The sequence below is a fragment of the Vombatus ursinus genome, unplaced genomic scaffold, assembly GCF_900497805.2.
Source record: "Vombatus ursinus unplaced genomic scaffold, bare-nosed wombat genome assembly UNPS02014768.1, whole genome shotgun sequence".
NCBI lineage: Eukaryota > Metazoa > Chordata > Mammalia > Diprotodontia > Vombatidae > Vombatus > Vombatus ursinus.
In genome coordinates, this window is record NW_020954546.1 from 35,807,248 (window position 1) to 35,825,426 (window position 18,179).

Genomic DNA, 18,179 nt, shown 5'->3' on the forward strand with positions numbered 1-18,179 from the left:
GAACAGAGACAGAGTCAGGAACACACAGCAAAACAGAGAACTCATAAAACACAGACATACTGATATGTTGGAGGTTAATTTCTATGGACCTCAAAGTCACCATCACCTTGTTGTTACTCTTTGAACTACCAATTAGCTCTACATTAAAAATCCTTTTTTGAAATAGGAAATAGTATTTCTTGGGGGTTTTTTTTAGTTCTAAACTTCAAATTTTATTCTGGTAATATATATTTTCCCTAGAATGGGGGAAGGGAGAGTTGGAAAAAAGAGATCAATGGTAACTTTGGAGAAAATAGTTTTAGTTGAATGATGAGGTCACAAGCCAAGTTGGATAGGATTTGGAACAGTGAGAAAGGCAGAAGCTGAGGAGCCTCATTGGCTTTTTCAAGAAGGTTAGCTTAAAAATGAAATATAGGATAACTGGTATGCAGGTAGGAGCTAATGAAAAGTTTTTAAGGATAGGGGAGACAATCTATATACAACCAGTTCTGCATGATCAACTGCCTACTGGACATTTCAAACTGGATGTCCCACAGGCACCCCAAACTCAACATGTCCAAAACAGAACTCATCATCTTTCCCCTGAACCCCACTCCTCATTTCCCCATTTCTCTTGAGGGTACCACCATCCTCCCAGTCGCAGAGGTTGCAATTTTGGCATCATTCTTGACTCTTTACGCTTCCTCACCCACACAGCCATTCAGCTGCCAAGTCTAGCTGAGTCTACCTCCACACCATCTCCTGCATTTGTTTCCTTCCTTTCACTCACACAGTCACCATCCTAGCTCAGGCCACATCAACTCCCACCTGGACTGTCCTAATGGCTTCTTCATCAGTCTCTCCCCTTTCCAATCCACCTTCTGCATAGCTGCCAGTCTCCTGCATAATTAATCCAGTGGTTCCCTGTTGCCTTTAGGATCAAGTCCAAACTGCTGTTTGGCATTTAAGGTCCTTCACCACCAGCTCCAAACCACCAGTTTTGGAAAGACTTCCAAACTGTCTTTGCAAGTTTACTCTGTATCTGTGACAACAGTCAAAACGGAACAGATCCCAACAGGCTACATATTGACTTAAAAAAGCACAAATTAACATTATCTGTGTTTCATTCTATTTTATTTATTTTGTTAACCTTTTCCCCATTGCATTTTAATCTGGCTCAGGCCTCACTCAGGAGCTTGGAGGGCCTCAAGTTTGACACCTCTGCTCTACATTATTCTCCCATTGGGTTGAGCCATGTAGTTTGGCCAAACTGGTTTTCTTGCTGGTTCTCAAGCATGACATTTCATCTTTCATCTTTACTCTGCCTTTACACAGACTGTCCTCCATCCTAGAACGAGCTGTCTCCTCATCTCCCCCTTTTAGAATCTTTAGCATCCTTCAAAGCTTAGCTCAAGCACCACAGGTAGGTAAAGCCTTTCCTGATTTCCCCTAGTGGCTAGTGCTCTTCCTCCCCAAAATACCTTGTACTATTTTCTAGGTTTTAACATGGGTTGACACTATCTCCGAACTTGATAGAATGAAAGTTCCTGAGAGCAGCAACTGTTTCGTGTTTTGTCCCTAGATCCCCAATACCTGGCATAGAATAAGCTTTGCATAAACACTTGGTGATTGATTCCTTAGCTGTGGATGACTGAGAAAAGCATACAACCCACTCACTTCTGCCTTTTCTATAAAAATACCATTTTTATTACATAATAACATTTCAAGTACTATCTAATTTCTACTTATACTATGGCACACAAATTAGAGTAAAATTCAAAACAGTGTCATACCCAGATGTGAGTTATGTAAGGACTCTTGTCACTGGACTTCAGTTTTTATAGTTTGACTAAAAAAAAAAAAAAAGTCAGGTGTTCATAGTTTAACCTAACAAGCCTATATGAGGTGGTTCAGAGGAAAACTGATTCATTCAGATGTTGTTCTGCCAAGGCCATACTTTCTGTTTGGAGCTGTGAGTGCCCTTGTACTGCCACAGGCTCCAAAGTAGAGGCTGATTGTACTGGGACGGTCTTTCTCCATTCCTTGGCCAATCCTCTGAAGCTTCTTTGCCAGAACTGTTTAAAGGGGCAAACCTTCTTCCCTCACCTCCTTATCACCTTAAAACTGACAAAGCCAAAAGTAGTTATTAAACTAGAATTACAGAGATTCCTTTTTCCTCCAAGAAAGAAGCCAGAACACTTTGACATGAGTTCATTCGTCTGGTTCTTTGTGTAAGCCAACTGACAAGAGGACCCTTTCTACCACAATCACCTGGGAACTAGATTTGTGGGGATAAATACTGAAGTCAAAGTTCCATCCTGCAAGTATTCTAACTTGAACTTTGGGACTGGATAATCTGACTCTTCCCTCAACAAAATTCTACCATCTCAGGATCACTTCCTTGGTTGTCATTGTCATCATCATCATCATCATCATCATCATCTAGTGCTTTTGTTCTGGACCTGTCAATGTAACTTCAAATAGAAAAGTTTTCCCGTACTCCCTCCATCACTGCAGACCAGCAACTCATTGGTTGTAACTTGGTTATTTTAAAGTATAATACGGGGGCAGCTAGTTGGTGTAGTGGATAGAGCTCAGGCCTTGGAGTCAGGAGGACCTGAGTTCAAATTTGACCTCAGACACTTGACACTTAACTAGCTGTGTGACCCTGGGCAAGTCACTTAACCCCAATTGTCTCACCAAAAATAAATCAATAAATACAGTGTAATATGAGTGGGGAAAATAGGAAAAGGCCAGATGATAAATAGTTTTAAATGCCAAACAGCTTATATTCAATCCTGAAGTTAATAGGAAGCTACTGGAGCTCATTAAGCAGTGACAAGGCCAAACTAATGATTTAGAAAAATCACCTTGGCAGCTAGCTCTGTGAGAAGCTGGGATCATGAACAGTGAGAGTAATCGACTGAGGTTTAGCAATAGATGAGCAATAATAGGATAGAAGGGCAAGGAATTCAAGAGTAAAAGACGGTGTAAAGAGTTAAATTGGCTAACTCTAGGATCAAGAGTGGAAAAAGATTAAAGTGAAGTCAGAGTAGGAGAGTGGCCTAAGAAAATACTGAGGTGGGGAGGAATGAGAAACTTTGATGAGGAGAAAGAATAGGTTTAGAGGGGTGAGGCACAGGGAGAGGTGGTGGTCGTGCAAGTGGAGAAAAAGGTATGCTTAGAAAGGTGGAAGAATTGGGAGAATGTGAAGTCATTAGACCATAAATTTAGAACTTGGATGGATGAAGAGATCATTTAGGGGCAGCTAGGTGGCTAAGTGGAAAAAGCACTGGGCCTGAATCAGGAAGACTCATCTTGCTGAATTCAAATCTGGCTCCACTTACTAGCTATGTGACCCTGGGCAAGTCACTTAACCCTCTCTGCCTTAGTTTCTCATCTGTAAAATGAGCTGGAAAAGGAAACGGCAAAACACTCCAGTATCTTTGGCAAGAAAACCTCAAATGGGCTCACAAAGAGTCAAACAGGACTGAAAATCAACAGAGATCATTAGTCAACTCCCTCATTTTACAGACTTGGAAACTAAGGGCCAGGGAATTTAAATGATTTGCCTAAGTTCATCTGGGTAGTAAGGGACAGCTGAGATTTGCACTCCAATTCTCTGGGTTCAAATTCAGTATGTTTTCCACTATTCCATGACTGTATTCAGACATTCTGGAAGCTGACCTAAAATACCACAAAAATGTCAGTCAGGATGAGAGCTGTGGAAACAAAAGTCATTGCATTAATTGGACAGCCATTCTCTTCTTTAAGATGATGTTACTCCATATGTTCTCCTCCCTCTCTATTCCAGCCTCCTAAGTTTATACATTCTTCTTCAAGATTTTCCTTTCTGTCCCTCATGTGGATGGGGTACCTCATGCATATCCAGCCTCCTAGTCTATACAGACTTCCCATATGACTCCAGCCAGAGTGAAATTGAGAGGCAGAATGAGGTAGTAGAAAGAATGGGTTTTGCTACAGGACCTTGTGGCAAATACCATTTACTGGCTGTGTGACCACTGAGGCAGGCCTTTCAATCCTTCCCAGCATTCCCTAGGTGGTTCGGCAGATAAATACTGGACCTGGCCTCAGTAAGATTTGAGATGGACCCATGAACCAAGGTTCAGCACTTGGATAATCTAGTAACTCTTCCCTCAACAAAATTCTGTCACTTCAAGTTCATCATCATCTTCATCATCAGGTGACCTTGAACCATTGAACCTTTCTCTGTCTGTAAAATGGGGGTCACGAATTGCACCTCCTTTACAGGGCTGTTGTTCCAGGACCAAATGAGACAATGCACGTAAAGCGCTTTGGGAATCTTCAAAGGGTTGTGTGTTGGCTAAACCGTCCACAGTAATACTTATCTGTAAGATGAGGATAGCAATCCTTGTGCCACCTACCCCCCTGCACTGGTGGAAAGAATGCTTTGCAAAACACGATGCACACGTGAGCTATTACTGACGATGACAGTGCCTAGACACAAGCCTCTGGCCAGATTGGCCATAATTAAAACGGATTCGGTGAATCCTGGGAATTCACTTATTCCTTAATTCTGCCAATAACAGTGTCTTAGCATCCTATTCCGTGGTCCTTGGATACCACGAGGGGGATCAAGGATGGGCCTGGCCCCGACGCGAGAGCGCCCCACATGAAAATACACAAAGCAGCCCCTCATCATCGTCATCCCCATCTTCGCTGCTCTCCACGCCACGTTCCCGGGTGCCACATTGTGCCCGCCTTGACTGGCAGTCCAATCTGAGGATCCTTTTCTGCTTTTCCTGAGCGCTCCCGCCTCCTCGCCACCTGGAAATTAAAGTGCTCATTAGAGTCCGACGAAGCTCCTCACTTTGGATAACGCCCTGAAGATTTTTCCTGGCCTGCCCTCACTACCTAGCCGTCCAAAGTGTCGGCTACGAGCCCAGCAACAGCAGCTCCGCCTCCGATACCGCCTCCACGGCTTCCTATTGGTCACCATCCCTAATTCTCTTACTCTGTTGGCTTTCTGAACTACCCATTATCGACGGAGAGCCCACCTTCACCCAGCGACTATTGGTGGGTCGTGACGTCATCTCCGGCGCCCGATCCTCATTGGTCCCTAACGAGCAGAGGCCGTCAAACGTCACGGGAGCGGGCCGCCATTTTGGCTGAGCTACCCCAGTGACAGGAGCCGGGCAGGCAGACGCAGCTTCTCCCCGCTTCCCCTCCCCCTTCCCTATTCCTTTCGCCGCCCCGCGCGCCCCGTACTCCCGTCGCCCCGGCCCTGCCATGTCCCAGAAACAGGAGGCTGAAAACCCCTCGGAGGAGACCGGAGAGGAGAAGCAGGTGAAATGGAGGGGGTGGGGGGCGAGACGGGGCGGCTGTGTTGGGGCGAGAGACGGCCTTCCCCCGGCGTCTATTGGCGGGTAGGTTCCCGAGCTCCACTCGGGTTGGCCACTTCCCTCGTCGTGTACGGTGAGCCCCACCACCGCCGGTCCTTTGAGTTCGGGTTAGCTAGGCTGCTTGTCGGTCAGGACCGTACTGCGACCTGATTGGTCGGCCGGTCTGTCGTTCAATTGGGACAACCCGTGCTGTGATTGGCCAGAGTTGGGCGCCGGGCGGGTGCTGGGAGAGGCTGAGTGAATGAAGTGGGCTAGAGCTCTGCTGTGTTACGGGGGCGGCGTGGTGCCGGGGCGCGGGGCCGGCGTGTCGGGTCTCGGAGTCCCACGCTCTTTGGCTCCTTCTCCTCGTCCTCCGCCCACCACCCGGCGAACGCTCGGTAAACAGTCGGCGGGCTGGTGGGGGCGGCGATCCTCGTCATGTCTATTTAAGGTGGAGGCTTTTCACAAGTGAGAGATTCGTGTTTGTGGAGGACTGAGACAATCTGTTCTCCACCTCCAGCGAGACGGCGCAGGATGGAAGGGGGCCGAGACCCGGGGAAGAGGGCTTGGGGGGAGGTGTGAGGCAGGCAGAAGGACCGCCCCCCCCAACCAGCGCGGCGGGGTGCGCGCTGGGCAGCCTCGGGGGGAATCCCTCCAGCCAGATAGGGCATCCCAAACATGGCAGGGAAGTGTCTCCCAGATTGATTCATTCAGCAGCTCTTGGTCAAGTTCCCTGATGTGGGCTAGATTCTGAGACTGCGAAGACGGATGACACAGGCTGTGCTCCAGGAGCTCACAGTCTAATGGGGAGGCGTGGAGACGTGCCCTCTGGTAGAAGGGAGAGCACGAATTGCCAAGGCAGTGCTGTGAGACATAGAAATTAGCACCTGGCAGAGAAAGCTTCAGGCTTCTTTGAGGAAGTGGCCATGAGTTGGGCCTTGAAAGAAAGAAAAGGCTTCAGAGGACATTCCCTTCCTTCCCCCACTCCCCAGCACTGACACAGACCAGAACCAGCTAAAGATGCTGGTGAAGAATATAGCACCTCAGTACCACACAGCTAACCCCATTCCGTCTTTCACCAGTCTCCTAATTTTCATCCTCTGTTAGGAGTGTCCTAGTTTAGTGAAACATTGTGAGTAAATTCTGACGAGACCTTTTTGTGCCCATTATGCAGTTGAAGATCTTAAGGCAAAACATGCCACTTGCCAGCTACCATTATCCAGTCAATCAGCACCTACTATGCACCAGGCACAGTTGCCAAGCCTTGACAGTTTTACTTCAACAGAATTTCTCAAGTCTGACCTATTTCTCTCTGCTCACTTGGACCACCATCCTAATTTATGGCTTCATCACCTTTCACCTGAATTAATACAATAGCTACCTAATTGATCTCCTTGCTTCCAATCACACCTCTCTCATTCATCTTCCATACAGTTGCCAGTATAATCCTTTTAAAGCACAAATCTGACTGGGTCCTTGTCAAAAACCTACAGTGACTCCTATTTCCTTTAGGATAAAAAACAAATTCTGCTTGGCATTTAAAGCATTCCATAGTCTCTCTAATTCCAGCTGTCATTATATTCCCCTCCTCCCTTCCCCCCACAGTCCAGTTAAATTAGAGTACTAGCTGTTCCCCTCAACCCATTGCATCTCTCTCTATGCATTTGTATAAGCTACCCTTAATGTTGGCTGCTTCCAAGGCTGAGCTCAGGTGCCTCTGGCTGCTTCTGCTGTTGTCTTCCTCTCCCAATAAAATGTAAACTCTTTAAGATTAGGATGTTGCTCATTTTTATGTCTGTATCCCCAGCACCTGGCACAGTGGTTGTAGAACTCTTGTTAAACTGAATCAACGCACGGTTCAATTAGCATTGATTAATGAAGTGGATACTATGCACCCAACACCATAGGAGGCCCTGCTGTATAAAAGCAAAAATGAAATAGTTTTGCCCACGAGGAGCTCGCATTCTAATGGGGGAACAACATGTACACAGAGAAGTAAATACGAAGCATATAGACAATAGAAACCAAAGCATTTCAGAACAGTCATTCCTGGGGACTTTGGGGAAGGCCCTCAATGGAGTTTTAAAGGAAGCCAGGGGTTCTAAGAGATAGAGGGGAGGAGAAAGAGCATCCTAGGCAGGAAAACGAGAGGTAGAATGTCTTGTAGAAGACATAACAAATAGGTGGGACAGTTTGGCTGAAAGATAGAAGTCATTAGGGGAATCACGTGTAATTGGCCTGCAAAGATAGGTTAGCACTAGATTGACTCTAAATGCCAAACAAGAGTTTGCATTTTATCCTATTGGCATTAGGGAGCCACTGAAGTTTCAAGAGTGGGGAGTTACATGTTCAGGCTTGTGCTTTGGGAATATAAATTTGGCAGTTATGTGGACGACTGATTGCAAATAAGAGAGAAACAGATGCATGGAGACTACTATGGCAGTAGTGCAGGTGAGAAATGATGAGGACATGAATTAGGATGGTGTTGATGAGTAAGTATAGACAAAAGCTTGATAGCATTCCCATTGGCTCTTTCCTGAAGGCACAGTGCATCCAGCTTACTTCTCTGCATGTCTGATGGTGGCTGTGTGAGTAGAGAAAGGGGGACAGATATGAGAGGTGTTGTGGAAGTAAAATGGATAGACTTGGCAGTTGATGGGACGTAGAAAATGTGAATGCAAAGGTGACACCAAGATTTTGACTGAGTGACAGAAAGGATTCTGGTTTCGGAGCTGTAAGACACCTTAAAGGTCATATAACCTAACCCTTTCATTTTACAATTTAGGAAACAAGACACGCAGATGTTATGTGACTTGCTCAAGGTTACGTGGCTGTTAAGGTACAGAGCTAGTATGGTGGTGTCCTGGATAGAAGCAGGAAAGTCAGTCAACCAACAGGCATTTGTTAAATGCTCACTGTTGTGCCAGACCTTGTGCTGAAGGCTGGGGATACAAAGAAAGACAAAAAAATAGTCTCTGCCCTCAAGGAGTTTAGAGTCTAACTGGATGTAAATTAAAATGAGGAGCTATCTCCAGTCATCCTGATGAATATCTGGCCACTGAACCCAGATGGCTCTGGAGGAGAAAGTGAGGCTCGTGACCTTGCACAGCCCTCCCTCACTCAAAGTCAGTTGCAAGTCATATCATCATCTCCCTGATGTCATGGTCCTTTTCCAGAACGAAGGACAAACACAGCAACAACACCAAATTAAAATGAGAGGTGGCTAAAGCTGTTGAATTCAGTGTTCTGTATAGATTCATAGATGAGGAGGAAGGGAGGTTAAGTGCTTTGCCCAGATCAAGGAGACATTAGAAATGAATTGAGTTTTGTGGTGAGACTTTTATTGTCCCAGTACTGTTAAAACTTCTCACCATGAAAGAACTCTGTGTAGAATCTGCCACTCCATTTATCTTTCTTATCCCTTCCTTTGCTAGCTTAGGCACCCAAAGTTTGTCCTTGGCTTTTGAGCTTTCATGCTGGGAATGAACCTTGTGGCTCCTTCTTTTATTTAGCCTGAGGATTGCTCCATGATTAAAAGTGGTATATTAGGATATTGACCCCTATCTATGCCTTATAAACCAGTGGAGTTGGTCAGCGGGTATGGTGTGAAATAGAGCTCTTCTTACCCTTGATCGGGTGGGAATTGTTTTGGCCCTCATGGAGTTGAGCATGGAGCTCTTTAAACAGGAGCAGAGAGTGAATGCTAATGTTGGTTGTTAACTGCAGCTGCTACTTGGTCGTTAGTTTGACAAAATGGTTCCTCTTTATTTTCCCAGGACACACAGGAAAAGGAAGGTATTCTCCCAGAGAGAGCTGAGGAGGCAAAGCTAAAGGCCAAATACCCAAGCCTGGGACAAAAGCCTGGGGGCTCGGACTTCCTCATGAAGAGACTCCAGAAGGGGGTATGAGGCACCGCCTGTTCTTTGTTATGTGTTTGTCATTTGGGCCCTCCAAGCTGTGAGGGCAGCTTAGGGGGAGGAGGGTGAAGGAAAAGTGAGGAGGAAGAGGTCTGTAGATGTCCTACTGTTGGAACCAGCAGCACTATAAACTGTGTGTTAGCACCCCTAGGTGTCTCAGAAGCTTAAAAGAAGGATATTGTTAGCTTTGTTATGATAACAATTTACATTAACTCTCCCAGGAAAAAAAAAAAAAGATAAAAAGGAGAGGTCCAAGGAGGCTTCATTTAGATGGGTGGAGGAAGGTGGGAGAAAATAGGAGCCTGATTTCCCCTAAAAATGGTTTCTGTTTGTCTTGTGTTGTTCTGGGTATTTGCTTACTTCACAGTTGAAGAATAATGGTGATGCTGTGTGTATCTTAGTGGTGTTTTGTTAAATCTTGGGGTGCCTCACCGAAGGGAACACCAAACCATCCCTACCATAGAAGTCCCTTTTCATATAGTGAGTAATAAGTCTCCTTCAGCACCTTGGAGGTAGTGCCAGCCTTTGTTAATAGTCCCTCCAAGAGGCTCATTTATCTTCTCCACAATGATTTCCCCCTAAGGAAGGAGAGATTCTATCTTTATAGTCGCCTATGTGGGATACTTTGGCTTCCGAGGTACCTAACAAGCTAGAAGATGCTTCCTCTTGTAAGTGCAATGGGAAGCTTAGTTTGTGAGTATTAGTCACAGTTGGTGATAGGAGGCTGACTTTTGACTCACTTTGCTGAGTACAATGCAAACAAGGCATTTTTCAGTAGTGGAAAAGTGTGGAGGAAAGAGGAGAAAGATCAGATTTTCCTCAAAGACTAGCTCAGCTTCTCACTTCCTGGCCTAGGGAGTTTAGTTTATCTCCAGTTGACTGATGAGACTTCCAAACACTGACCAGTAGACAGGCCAGTCAAGCTCCTTCCCTCACTGCCTCGTTCATTCATCACTATTGGTTGTGCTCTTTTTTGAGTGCTATGGTATAGAATAAAGAGGAAGAAGGAAGTATGGCTCCTGGGAATTCCTCTGGGAATTGACTGTAAAGTGGAGAAATTGGATGTGATTACAGATAAAGAACCATGAACAAAATATATAAGCAAGTGGTAAGAACACAAGGTGATCAGAACTTGGGATGATAATTTCTTGGTAAATGTGAGTTTTGAACAGGGTTTGGAGGGAAGGTCAAAATGCATATTTCCACCATTTTGAGCCAGCACAGAAGTCCTGGACCCCACTTTTGCCTAAATTTTCCCCTCTTGTCTTCTAGCAAAAGTACTTTGACTCAGGAGACTACAACATGGCCAAAGCCAAGATGAAGAACAAACAGCTGCCAAGTGCAGGACCAGACAAGAATTCGGTGACCGGCGACCATATCCCCACACCGCAGGACCTGCCCCAGAGAAAGTCCTCCCTCGTCACCAGCAAGCTTGCGGGGTAACCTGGGCCCCTCCCCTCCCCCTCCTCCACCATCGGACTTCTCTGTATTACAGGCTGGGCTGGGCTGAGCAATTAGTCATTCAGATCTTCACAATAATCTAACCAGAAGGGAGCAAACAAATCGAGAGATGGCTTTGGACCTGGTGTTGGTAGCTGGAGGCTGCTGAGGAAGGGGGCAGGTGACTTGAAGAAAGGCTCTCGTCTCAGTTCATGACCTTTTTTGTTAACAAGGAAGATTTTCAGGGTGTCACCTGCAGCCTTGGAAATCCTCCTTAGTGAGAGGTATTGGCATTAGATGATGGTATAACTTGCTAGCTTTTATAAGTTGGGTGGGAAAAGCAGTCCCCTCTTCCTTTGAGAAGGGGTCATCCTGAATTTGTTCAGACGGATCCCTGAAGAGGTGGGAAGGAGTGAGTCAGAGATCCCTTTGTGATAGGTATGGCTTCCTCAGTAGATGTGATCTACAGTAAGGGAACGGAAGTTAGGTGGATGGAATGCAGTCTTTCGGCTGGCAACCGTTCTTTTACTGAGGAAGGTTAGGCGAATTCTCAAGAAAGGGAGGAAACTCATTTACTTGTGCAAAACTTTAAGAGCCTGCTTGTGCACTCCTCCATCAGATGTTATCAGTTCAGTCTGGCCTTTGCTCTCTTCATGTGGCAGTGTGCTGGTGTGGCTTGGAGTACCTGCCTTCACTCTTGACCCATTGCTTGAGTTGTGTTACCCTTTTGGTCACTATAAGTAGTAGTGTGACCTTGAACAAGTTATTTAACCGATTTACATTCATCTCCTTTTCCTTTTCACTGCAGGAGTTGGACTAGCCAGTTGTTCTAGCTCTCTGGGTTTCTGCTTGAAAAGCTTTTTGCTGTTAATCATGTGACTTTAAAGTGATAGACTCTGCAGTTCAGCAGTTGCTTGATGTGGGTTTCAGCCAGGGCAGAGCTATAGGTTGATTCCATTAAGGATTGTGTATGGAGATTAGAAAGTTTAATTGGGGGGATGAGGCCCCCAGGTGTCAGGACCAGGGGGAAAATGATTGAGAAGCCAATTGTGGATGCTTGTCTCTGACTCATCCTCTTTCCTAGCCTACATTAGCTCCAGGCCTAAAAAGCAGCTGAGGGATGGTCCTTGGGCAAGTGGGAGCCTGTTCATCGTAAATACACGAAGTCCCACGTTTTGCATGTATTGTTAGGGAACTGGAATAGGATGACCTACTTTTCAAAGGGCAAGAATGGCAGCAGGGCAGTTTTAGCTTAGAGGAGGCTGGGAAAGTGGGTAGGCTAGGGATTTCCTTGGGTCAGGACTCCCAACTATTAAGAGGCATAGAGGGTTGGCACATCTTAGAGCTCATTTATAAACAGGTAAAGGGAAGGGGGTGCAAGTGGTCAAGGAGGAACAAGGCAAGCCTTGGCCTGAATAGAATTGTCTGAGCAGGCTATGCCTCATTGCTGTTACTTATTGGAGAGGGACAGGGTGAATGTTCCCTTCTTGCCTTTTTATTGTAGAAATCCTGATAATCTGTTCACTCAACTTATGTGAATGACTAACTGATCAACTTGATGTGTGTATATAGATACTATGTGTATATATACTTCCCTCCTGCTTAGTCAGATTTCTTGCTGCCACTTGAGTAGATAGGGTATGGGAGGATCAGGGCCACAGTCTTCCTGACCCACAATTTCACTGGCTCTCACTTGTAAATGTATGTAATTATTTTTGTGTTTCTTGCTCCATTTCCTCATGCTCTCTTCCTAGGTCTAAAGCCCCATGTGGAAGGGGAGAATTGCTAAGCACCCTGTATAGTTGCCTCACCTGTCCCAACCACTTTGTACATAAATATGTCACATATATTATTATATATATAAATATATATATAATTTTTGTACGTCCTTTTCATCTCAAATCTTCTTGAGTTCTCTGTTCATTTCTTTCCGTTCCAAGTTACTCTTTCCATTGACCCGTGTGAGGCCTCAGGACTGATGATCATAGTGAAGCGTGTGGCTTGTAGGGAATACGTAAAAGAGATAGGAAAATTAGGCCTCCATTGCCCTCCTCCACGTCCATTTCCCAGAACTATGAAAACAAGGAACCAAATAATTTTCTGAGCTGCCTGCCCTTTTCCACAACTTTGTTAACAAGGAAAAGTATTTTCAAAATAAGTTCAAATATCCTTGATCAAAAGTTGGATTTTGGTTGTGTTCTCTCCAAAAGGTGTTTTTGTGTAAGATCTAAACAAAGGAAATTGTCAACTTCCATCATCTACTCAGGTGTCCCCACTCCATCAGTCCTGCTTCCTCAATCAGCTTAACCATTTTGAATGGTTTCAGTCCTACCTCTGAAATAGAGCCTGCTCTGAACTAAGAAATTACCTCTCAGATTTGAAACTCTAGATAACTTTTGTTTTTTGTCTAAAGGATGATTTTTGTTTCTTTGTTTGAGCATCCCCAGGTGCTGCAGAGGGGCAAGGAGAATGCTACTGTGGGAGAAATAAGATTGGGGATTTCTCTCTTCCCCACTTCCTTTTCCCTTTGCTGCTCTGGGAGCAATAAAAGAGTTTCCCTGTATGGATGGGAATGGGGAGAAAGCCAAGTGGCTTAACAGTTGTTGAGTATGGAGCAGAACCATGGGGTGGGGAGAGGATTGGGGCTGGATACTTTTTCCCCTGTTACTTGACAGTGTTTTTATTTTTTCTTCTGTGTTCGTCCGCAGTGGCCAAGTTGAATGATGCTTCCCGGGGCTCCCGACAGATCCTGAGACGCTGCCCCCCTGGGTCCTGTGCTGGCTCCTGCCCCTCCTTGCCTTAGTGGCTAGGGGGTCAGGAGGTGGCCTGGGTGCGGGCCGGAGAGGCAGAAGCCCCTGCCCGACGGTGTCCCAGCGCATGGAGCCCCTCGGGTTGAGCACCAAGACCTTGAATCTTTTTTTGTGTTTTATTTTTCCAAACATCTGCTGAGAAAAATCTCTATGAAATCCTGGTGTGGGGTTGAGAGGGTGGGGTTGGGTGGGGGGAATATGGGATAATATGAACTGGGGCTTGGAGCAAAAAAAAAAATTGCTGACTACCCTTTTTCTGTAGCCCTTGGTGATGGCTGGGTGTGGGGGTTGCTATAGGGAAAACGGACTGAAGATGGAAGGATCAGTCCAGTTCCACAGAAAAATGCCTTGTGTGCTGGAATTGGTGCCAGGTGATTTAGTGTCAGGTAAATGGGACTGTCCATCCAAATCTGATTGCTGCAAATGCAGCTCCCTTGTTTCTGTAAAGTAGGCTGGGAAATTGAACTCTAATGTACCTAACTGTCTTTGAGGATTGCTGGCCCTTTAAAGTAGCGCTACTGGGGGAATTGGGACTGTGAGTTTGGGAGGGAGGCATAAATGTATGGGAGCCCCAAAGAGCCTAGGGAACTTTTTCAGTATTTGAAATAAAACAACAAAAAAAACACCCACAAAAAACCCCCAGAAGTCCTCTGAAGCTGCTGGTGTGTTTTATTGAGGGGGGAGAAAATAAGACTATATAGAGACCTTCAAAGGGAGAGTGGGTCTAGAATCTTGGACGGGCATGAAACAGGGATACCTCAGTAAGGTCTGGGTGGGGTCCCAGCTTTTGTTGCTGAGGGGTGGTGTAAGGAATGGAATAGGGACCTAGCTGAATGGACTAAAGCTTTTCCTAGCCTACAAGTGGTTCTGTCTTTGTTTTCTGTGGCAGGTATGGGATGGCCAAATCAATCATCTGACCATCGTGGGTAGTGGCTTACGAAATCATGGATTCAGGGTTCTAAGTATTTTCATGGCCCCCTTTCAAAGTTCTAATAGGTTGAACATAAAAGAAAAGGAAGCCCCACCCACCTCCTTTCCCCTTGAGTTTTTCTAGTTCCTGCTCCAGTTCTCATTGTAAGAGCTGAAGCCTTTGTGCTTGTGACCCTCAAGGATCTAGAGGGTATTCTCCCAAAGCTGTCCCAAGCCCAGCCTGGCAGGCTGCCACTTAAGAGCCCAGAAGCTGCCTCATGATACCAGTTAAACTCTTCAAGGTACACACCCCACCACCAGCTGAGTCTACCTGAACTAGCATGGTTTGCTGGTATTTGGTAGGGGTAGATGATAGTCGTGGTTTTTTTTGTGTGTGTGTGTATGTGTGTGAGGCAGTGGGGTGAAGTGACTTGCCCAGGGTTTCACAGCTAGTAAGTGTCGAGTGTCTGAGGCCAAATTTGAATTCAGGTTTTCCTGAATCCGGGGCTGGTGCTCTATACAGTGCGCCACCTAGCTGCCCCAATAGTCATGTTTTCTAAGGTATGATTAAAGCCTTTAGGAAGAGTATGGTTGAAATTGAAGTTTCAAGGGACAGAGGCATTAACATCTCCTGCATGAGAGAAGATGAACTGCTAGGCACAAAGAAGGTTGCTCTTTCAAGTCAGCTAGGTTGTTACCCAGCCAGAGGGTTTCCAGATGAATGAGTTCTCTTCTAGGAGCCTGGCTTTTGCATCTGCAGAGAAAGTGAATGCTCAGGCATCTCCCATCTCTTTCAATACAGTTAATACCAACTGGATAACTAAAATGTGCTATGGACTGTTGGTAGGAACAGGATGAGTAATTCACAGTCTCTGCCTTTAAGGAAGTTGTAGAGTCAGGGTGGGGAGCAGGTAGGAAAAGAAAAAAAAAACATTCAGCTATAATACAAAGCAGAATGTAATTAAGTAAGATAGGATCTAAGTGCCACAAAATGCTCTACAGTGTAGGAGGGGGCATATTTTGTTGTGGATAGGACAAAGGGGAAGTTTCCACAAAGTGGCCTTTGAGAGGCCTTCAAAAACAGTCACCTGTGTGCCTCTGCCCACTGACAGGAACTGGGGGAGAGTTACCACTTAGGGAAGACAGAGTCTCTGCCTTCATGGAGCTTCAAATGTAGTCAGGGATTTGACATATACAAGTTAATCATGTTGCAAATTAAATACATTGAAGAAATATGAAAAGGTGGGGTGAAGAGGAAGATCCGGGCGTCTGAGAGATGGCATTAGTGATTTATGGGCTTGAAAGGATGCTCAAACAGGCATAGTGATGGAGAGCATGAAACAGCCTAGTGATAAAGTACAGAACATATTTCACATCAAAGAAGCCCAGTTTAGAACAGGTAATGGGGATTGTGAGCTACAGCTGAAAAGGTAAGTGCCAAATTAATGCCAGGAAGAGGAATTTGAACTTGTAAGCAGTGGAGAGCCACTGAAAATATTTTGGTAGCATGCTGACTAGATTTAGGCATAAAGGAAGTTATTCTGGTCGTGATATGAGGGATGGATTGGAGGGGAGAGGTGGGAAGACATGTTAGGTGGCTACTATGATGGTTCATATGGGTAATGATGGGGTCTTGTTAATAGGGTGATCACAGTGGGAATAGGGGCGGTGAATGTAAGAAAATTGCAAAGGTGAAATCTATAGAACATGGTCATGGGTTAGACAAGAGAAGGAAGAAGCAAAGATAACATGCTGCTTTGGAACATGGAACACGAATGATTCAAAACCAAAATCAGAAGGACCTGGTTCTGAGGGAAAGATTGGTTTTGTACATATTGAGTTAATAGGTGTTGGTGAGAAGTCCAAGAGATGGCCTGTAGCTAGCATTTGTATATGGTATTTCTAAGTTTTACGTTGTCAAAAGTAGGATTTTACTTTGGCTGAGCTCATTCAGAGGGTGCGTGTGAAGGATTGTTGTTACATCAAGCACAGGGCACAGCTTGCTTGTTGGGCCTTAACTCTGGAAAATGGTGTCTCCTAATAGTATAAAAAAAGCAAAACAAAACAGAAGGGGGTGGCCTTGGCACAGGGATCCTGACGTTTCTCCCTTTTCACCGAAGGGAGGGACTTTAAAAGAATTCTTCCGATTCTGGCCAATAAAGGAGAGGCAGGTATAAGCCAAGATACCATGAGAGGCCAGTTGACAACATATGAGGAAACTGAAGCAAATAGGTTAAGTGACTTGTCCAGGGTCATATAATTAGTGTCAGGGCAGATTTGAACTTGGATCTTATTTCAGGTCCAGCTCTTCACTACACCACCCGGGTGCCTGTAGGCAGGTTGGAGGTGCAGCTCTGGAGCTTAGAAAGGAAGGGCTAGAGATTTAATTTTGTCATTTGCATGGAGATGGTAGTTGACAAGAGAAAGTGAGATTGCCAAAGAGAAAAATGGGAAAGGCTAAGTATAGAACCTTAGGGAGCCCTTACCTTAAAGTCAGGGTAGAGTGGGAAAGTAAAGAAGTGATCGGTTGAAGATAAGGGCTGAAAAAGGCAATTAAATTTAGCAGTTAGGTTACTGGTAACATTTAAGAAGCAATTATAGAGTAGTGGGCTGGAAGCCAGAGTACAGGAAGTTAAGGAATATGTAATAAAGGAACTAGAAGTCTTGAAGAATGTAGCATTTGGAAACAAAGATGGGAGAAGGAAGGTTATCATTCCAGGTGGCGCTGACACCATCCTTCAGAGGCAAGCAAGATGGGATGATGGAGAGAGTGCAGGATCTGGAGTCAACAAGGCCTGAGTTCAAATATGACTATAAGATACTAGCTGTGTGACCCTGGGCAAGTCACTTTACCTCTGCCTTAGTTTCTTCACCTGTGGAATGGAGATGATAATAGCACCTACCTACAAGAGTTGCTGTAAGGCTCAAATGAGATCTTTATTAAACACTTTGAAACCTTAAAGTACCATGCAAACACTAGTATTCTTATCGTCAAAACAACCCCATAAGGTAGCAAGCATGAGCGCTTCCTATCTGCAACAGATTTGGTCAGCAAAGCTGTGGAAGTGAGAAATGGTGAAATATCAGTGTTTGAAAAATATAGTTGTCGGGATGGCTCCAGTGTACGGTAGTCAAGGAAAATGGTGTTATAGGTGAAAAGACTTACTGAGGACGCAGTTATAAATGAATACCCTTTAATGCCAGGCTGAGAAGTTACAGTGCTATCTACCCTAAGAGAAGTCAAGTAAATATAGGAAATCCTATATTAAATGCTGTGGGAGATCTGTAAAAGAAACTCAGTCCATGCCTTTGAGCCCAAAAACCAGATGGGAAAAGACACAATATGAGTAAGAGCCTAAAGGACATTTAGCAAAGCAATATTAGTGTGCAAATTAACAGAATCTTAAAATTTTCATGAACTGAAAATACATTTTAATGTGAAGGGAGGGATCAGGGGAAGTTCATTAATATTCATTACCATTCCACAAGCCCTGTTCCAGTCTGAACTAGTCCCATAACTACTTTTTAGTCTTGTCAGGTGTGATTGTTAGTGGCACATTTCAAACTGTCTAGGGAATGATATCAGTAAAGGTGAAGTCAGGTGGCAGGGAAATTCCTTCCAAACTTCTGGGCCTTACTCATTCAAGAAATCCTTAGCACCATGTACAAATACTGAGGAAGCAACAAAAGCTAAATTGATCCCAAGAAGCTCCTATGCTAGTAAGAGACTTAAGACACTAATGACTATAATAAAACGTGAG

At 45.0% G+C, this 18,179-nt stretch overlaps 1 protein-coding gene across 1 annotated transcript; it reads left to right on the top strand.

Moving 5' to 3' along the window:
- The first annotated feature begins 5,116 nt into the window (after positions 1–5,116).
- On the top strand, positions 5,117–14,164 carry LOC114042804 (alpha-endosulfine). Its single transcript, XM_027861531.1, has 4 exons — positions 5,117–5,307; positions 9,119–9,244; positions 10,532–10,698; positions 13,408–14,164. Exons 1-4 carry the CDS (start codon positions 5,251–5,253, stop codon positions 13,421–13,423), a joined length of 366 nt encoding a protein of 121 aa, XP_027717332.1. The 5' UTR covers positions 5,117–5,250; the 3' UTR covers positions 13,424–14,164.
- Positions 14,165–18,179: the final 4,015 nt, after the last annotated feature.

Bases quoted from the DNA above. Each gene is read 5' to 3' on its own strand.
- LOC114042804 (XM_027861531.1), top strand. From the start codon at position 5,251: ATGTCCCAGAAACAGGAGGCTGAAAACCCCTCGGAGGAGACCGGAGAG. The intron at 5,308-9,118 runs GTGAAATGGAGG...TTATTTTCCCAG, and splicing joins AGACCGGAGAGGAGAAGCAG to GACACACAGGAAAAGGAAGG. The intron at 9,245-10,531 runs GTATGAGGCACC...CTTGTCTTCTAG, and splicing joins TGAAGAGACTCCAGAAGGGG to CAAAAGTACTTTGACTCAGG.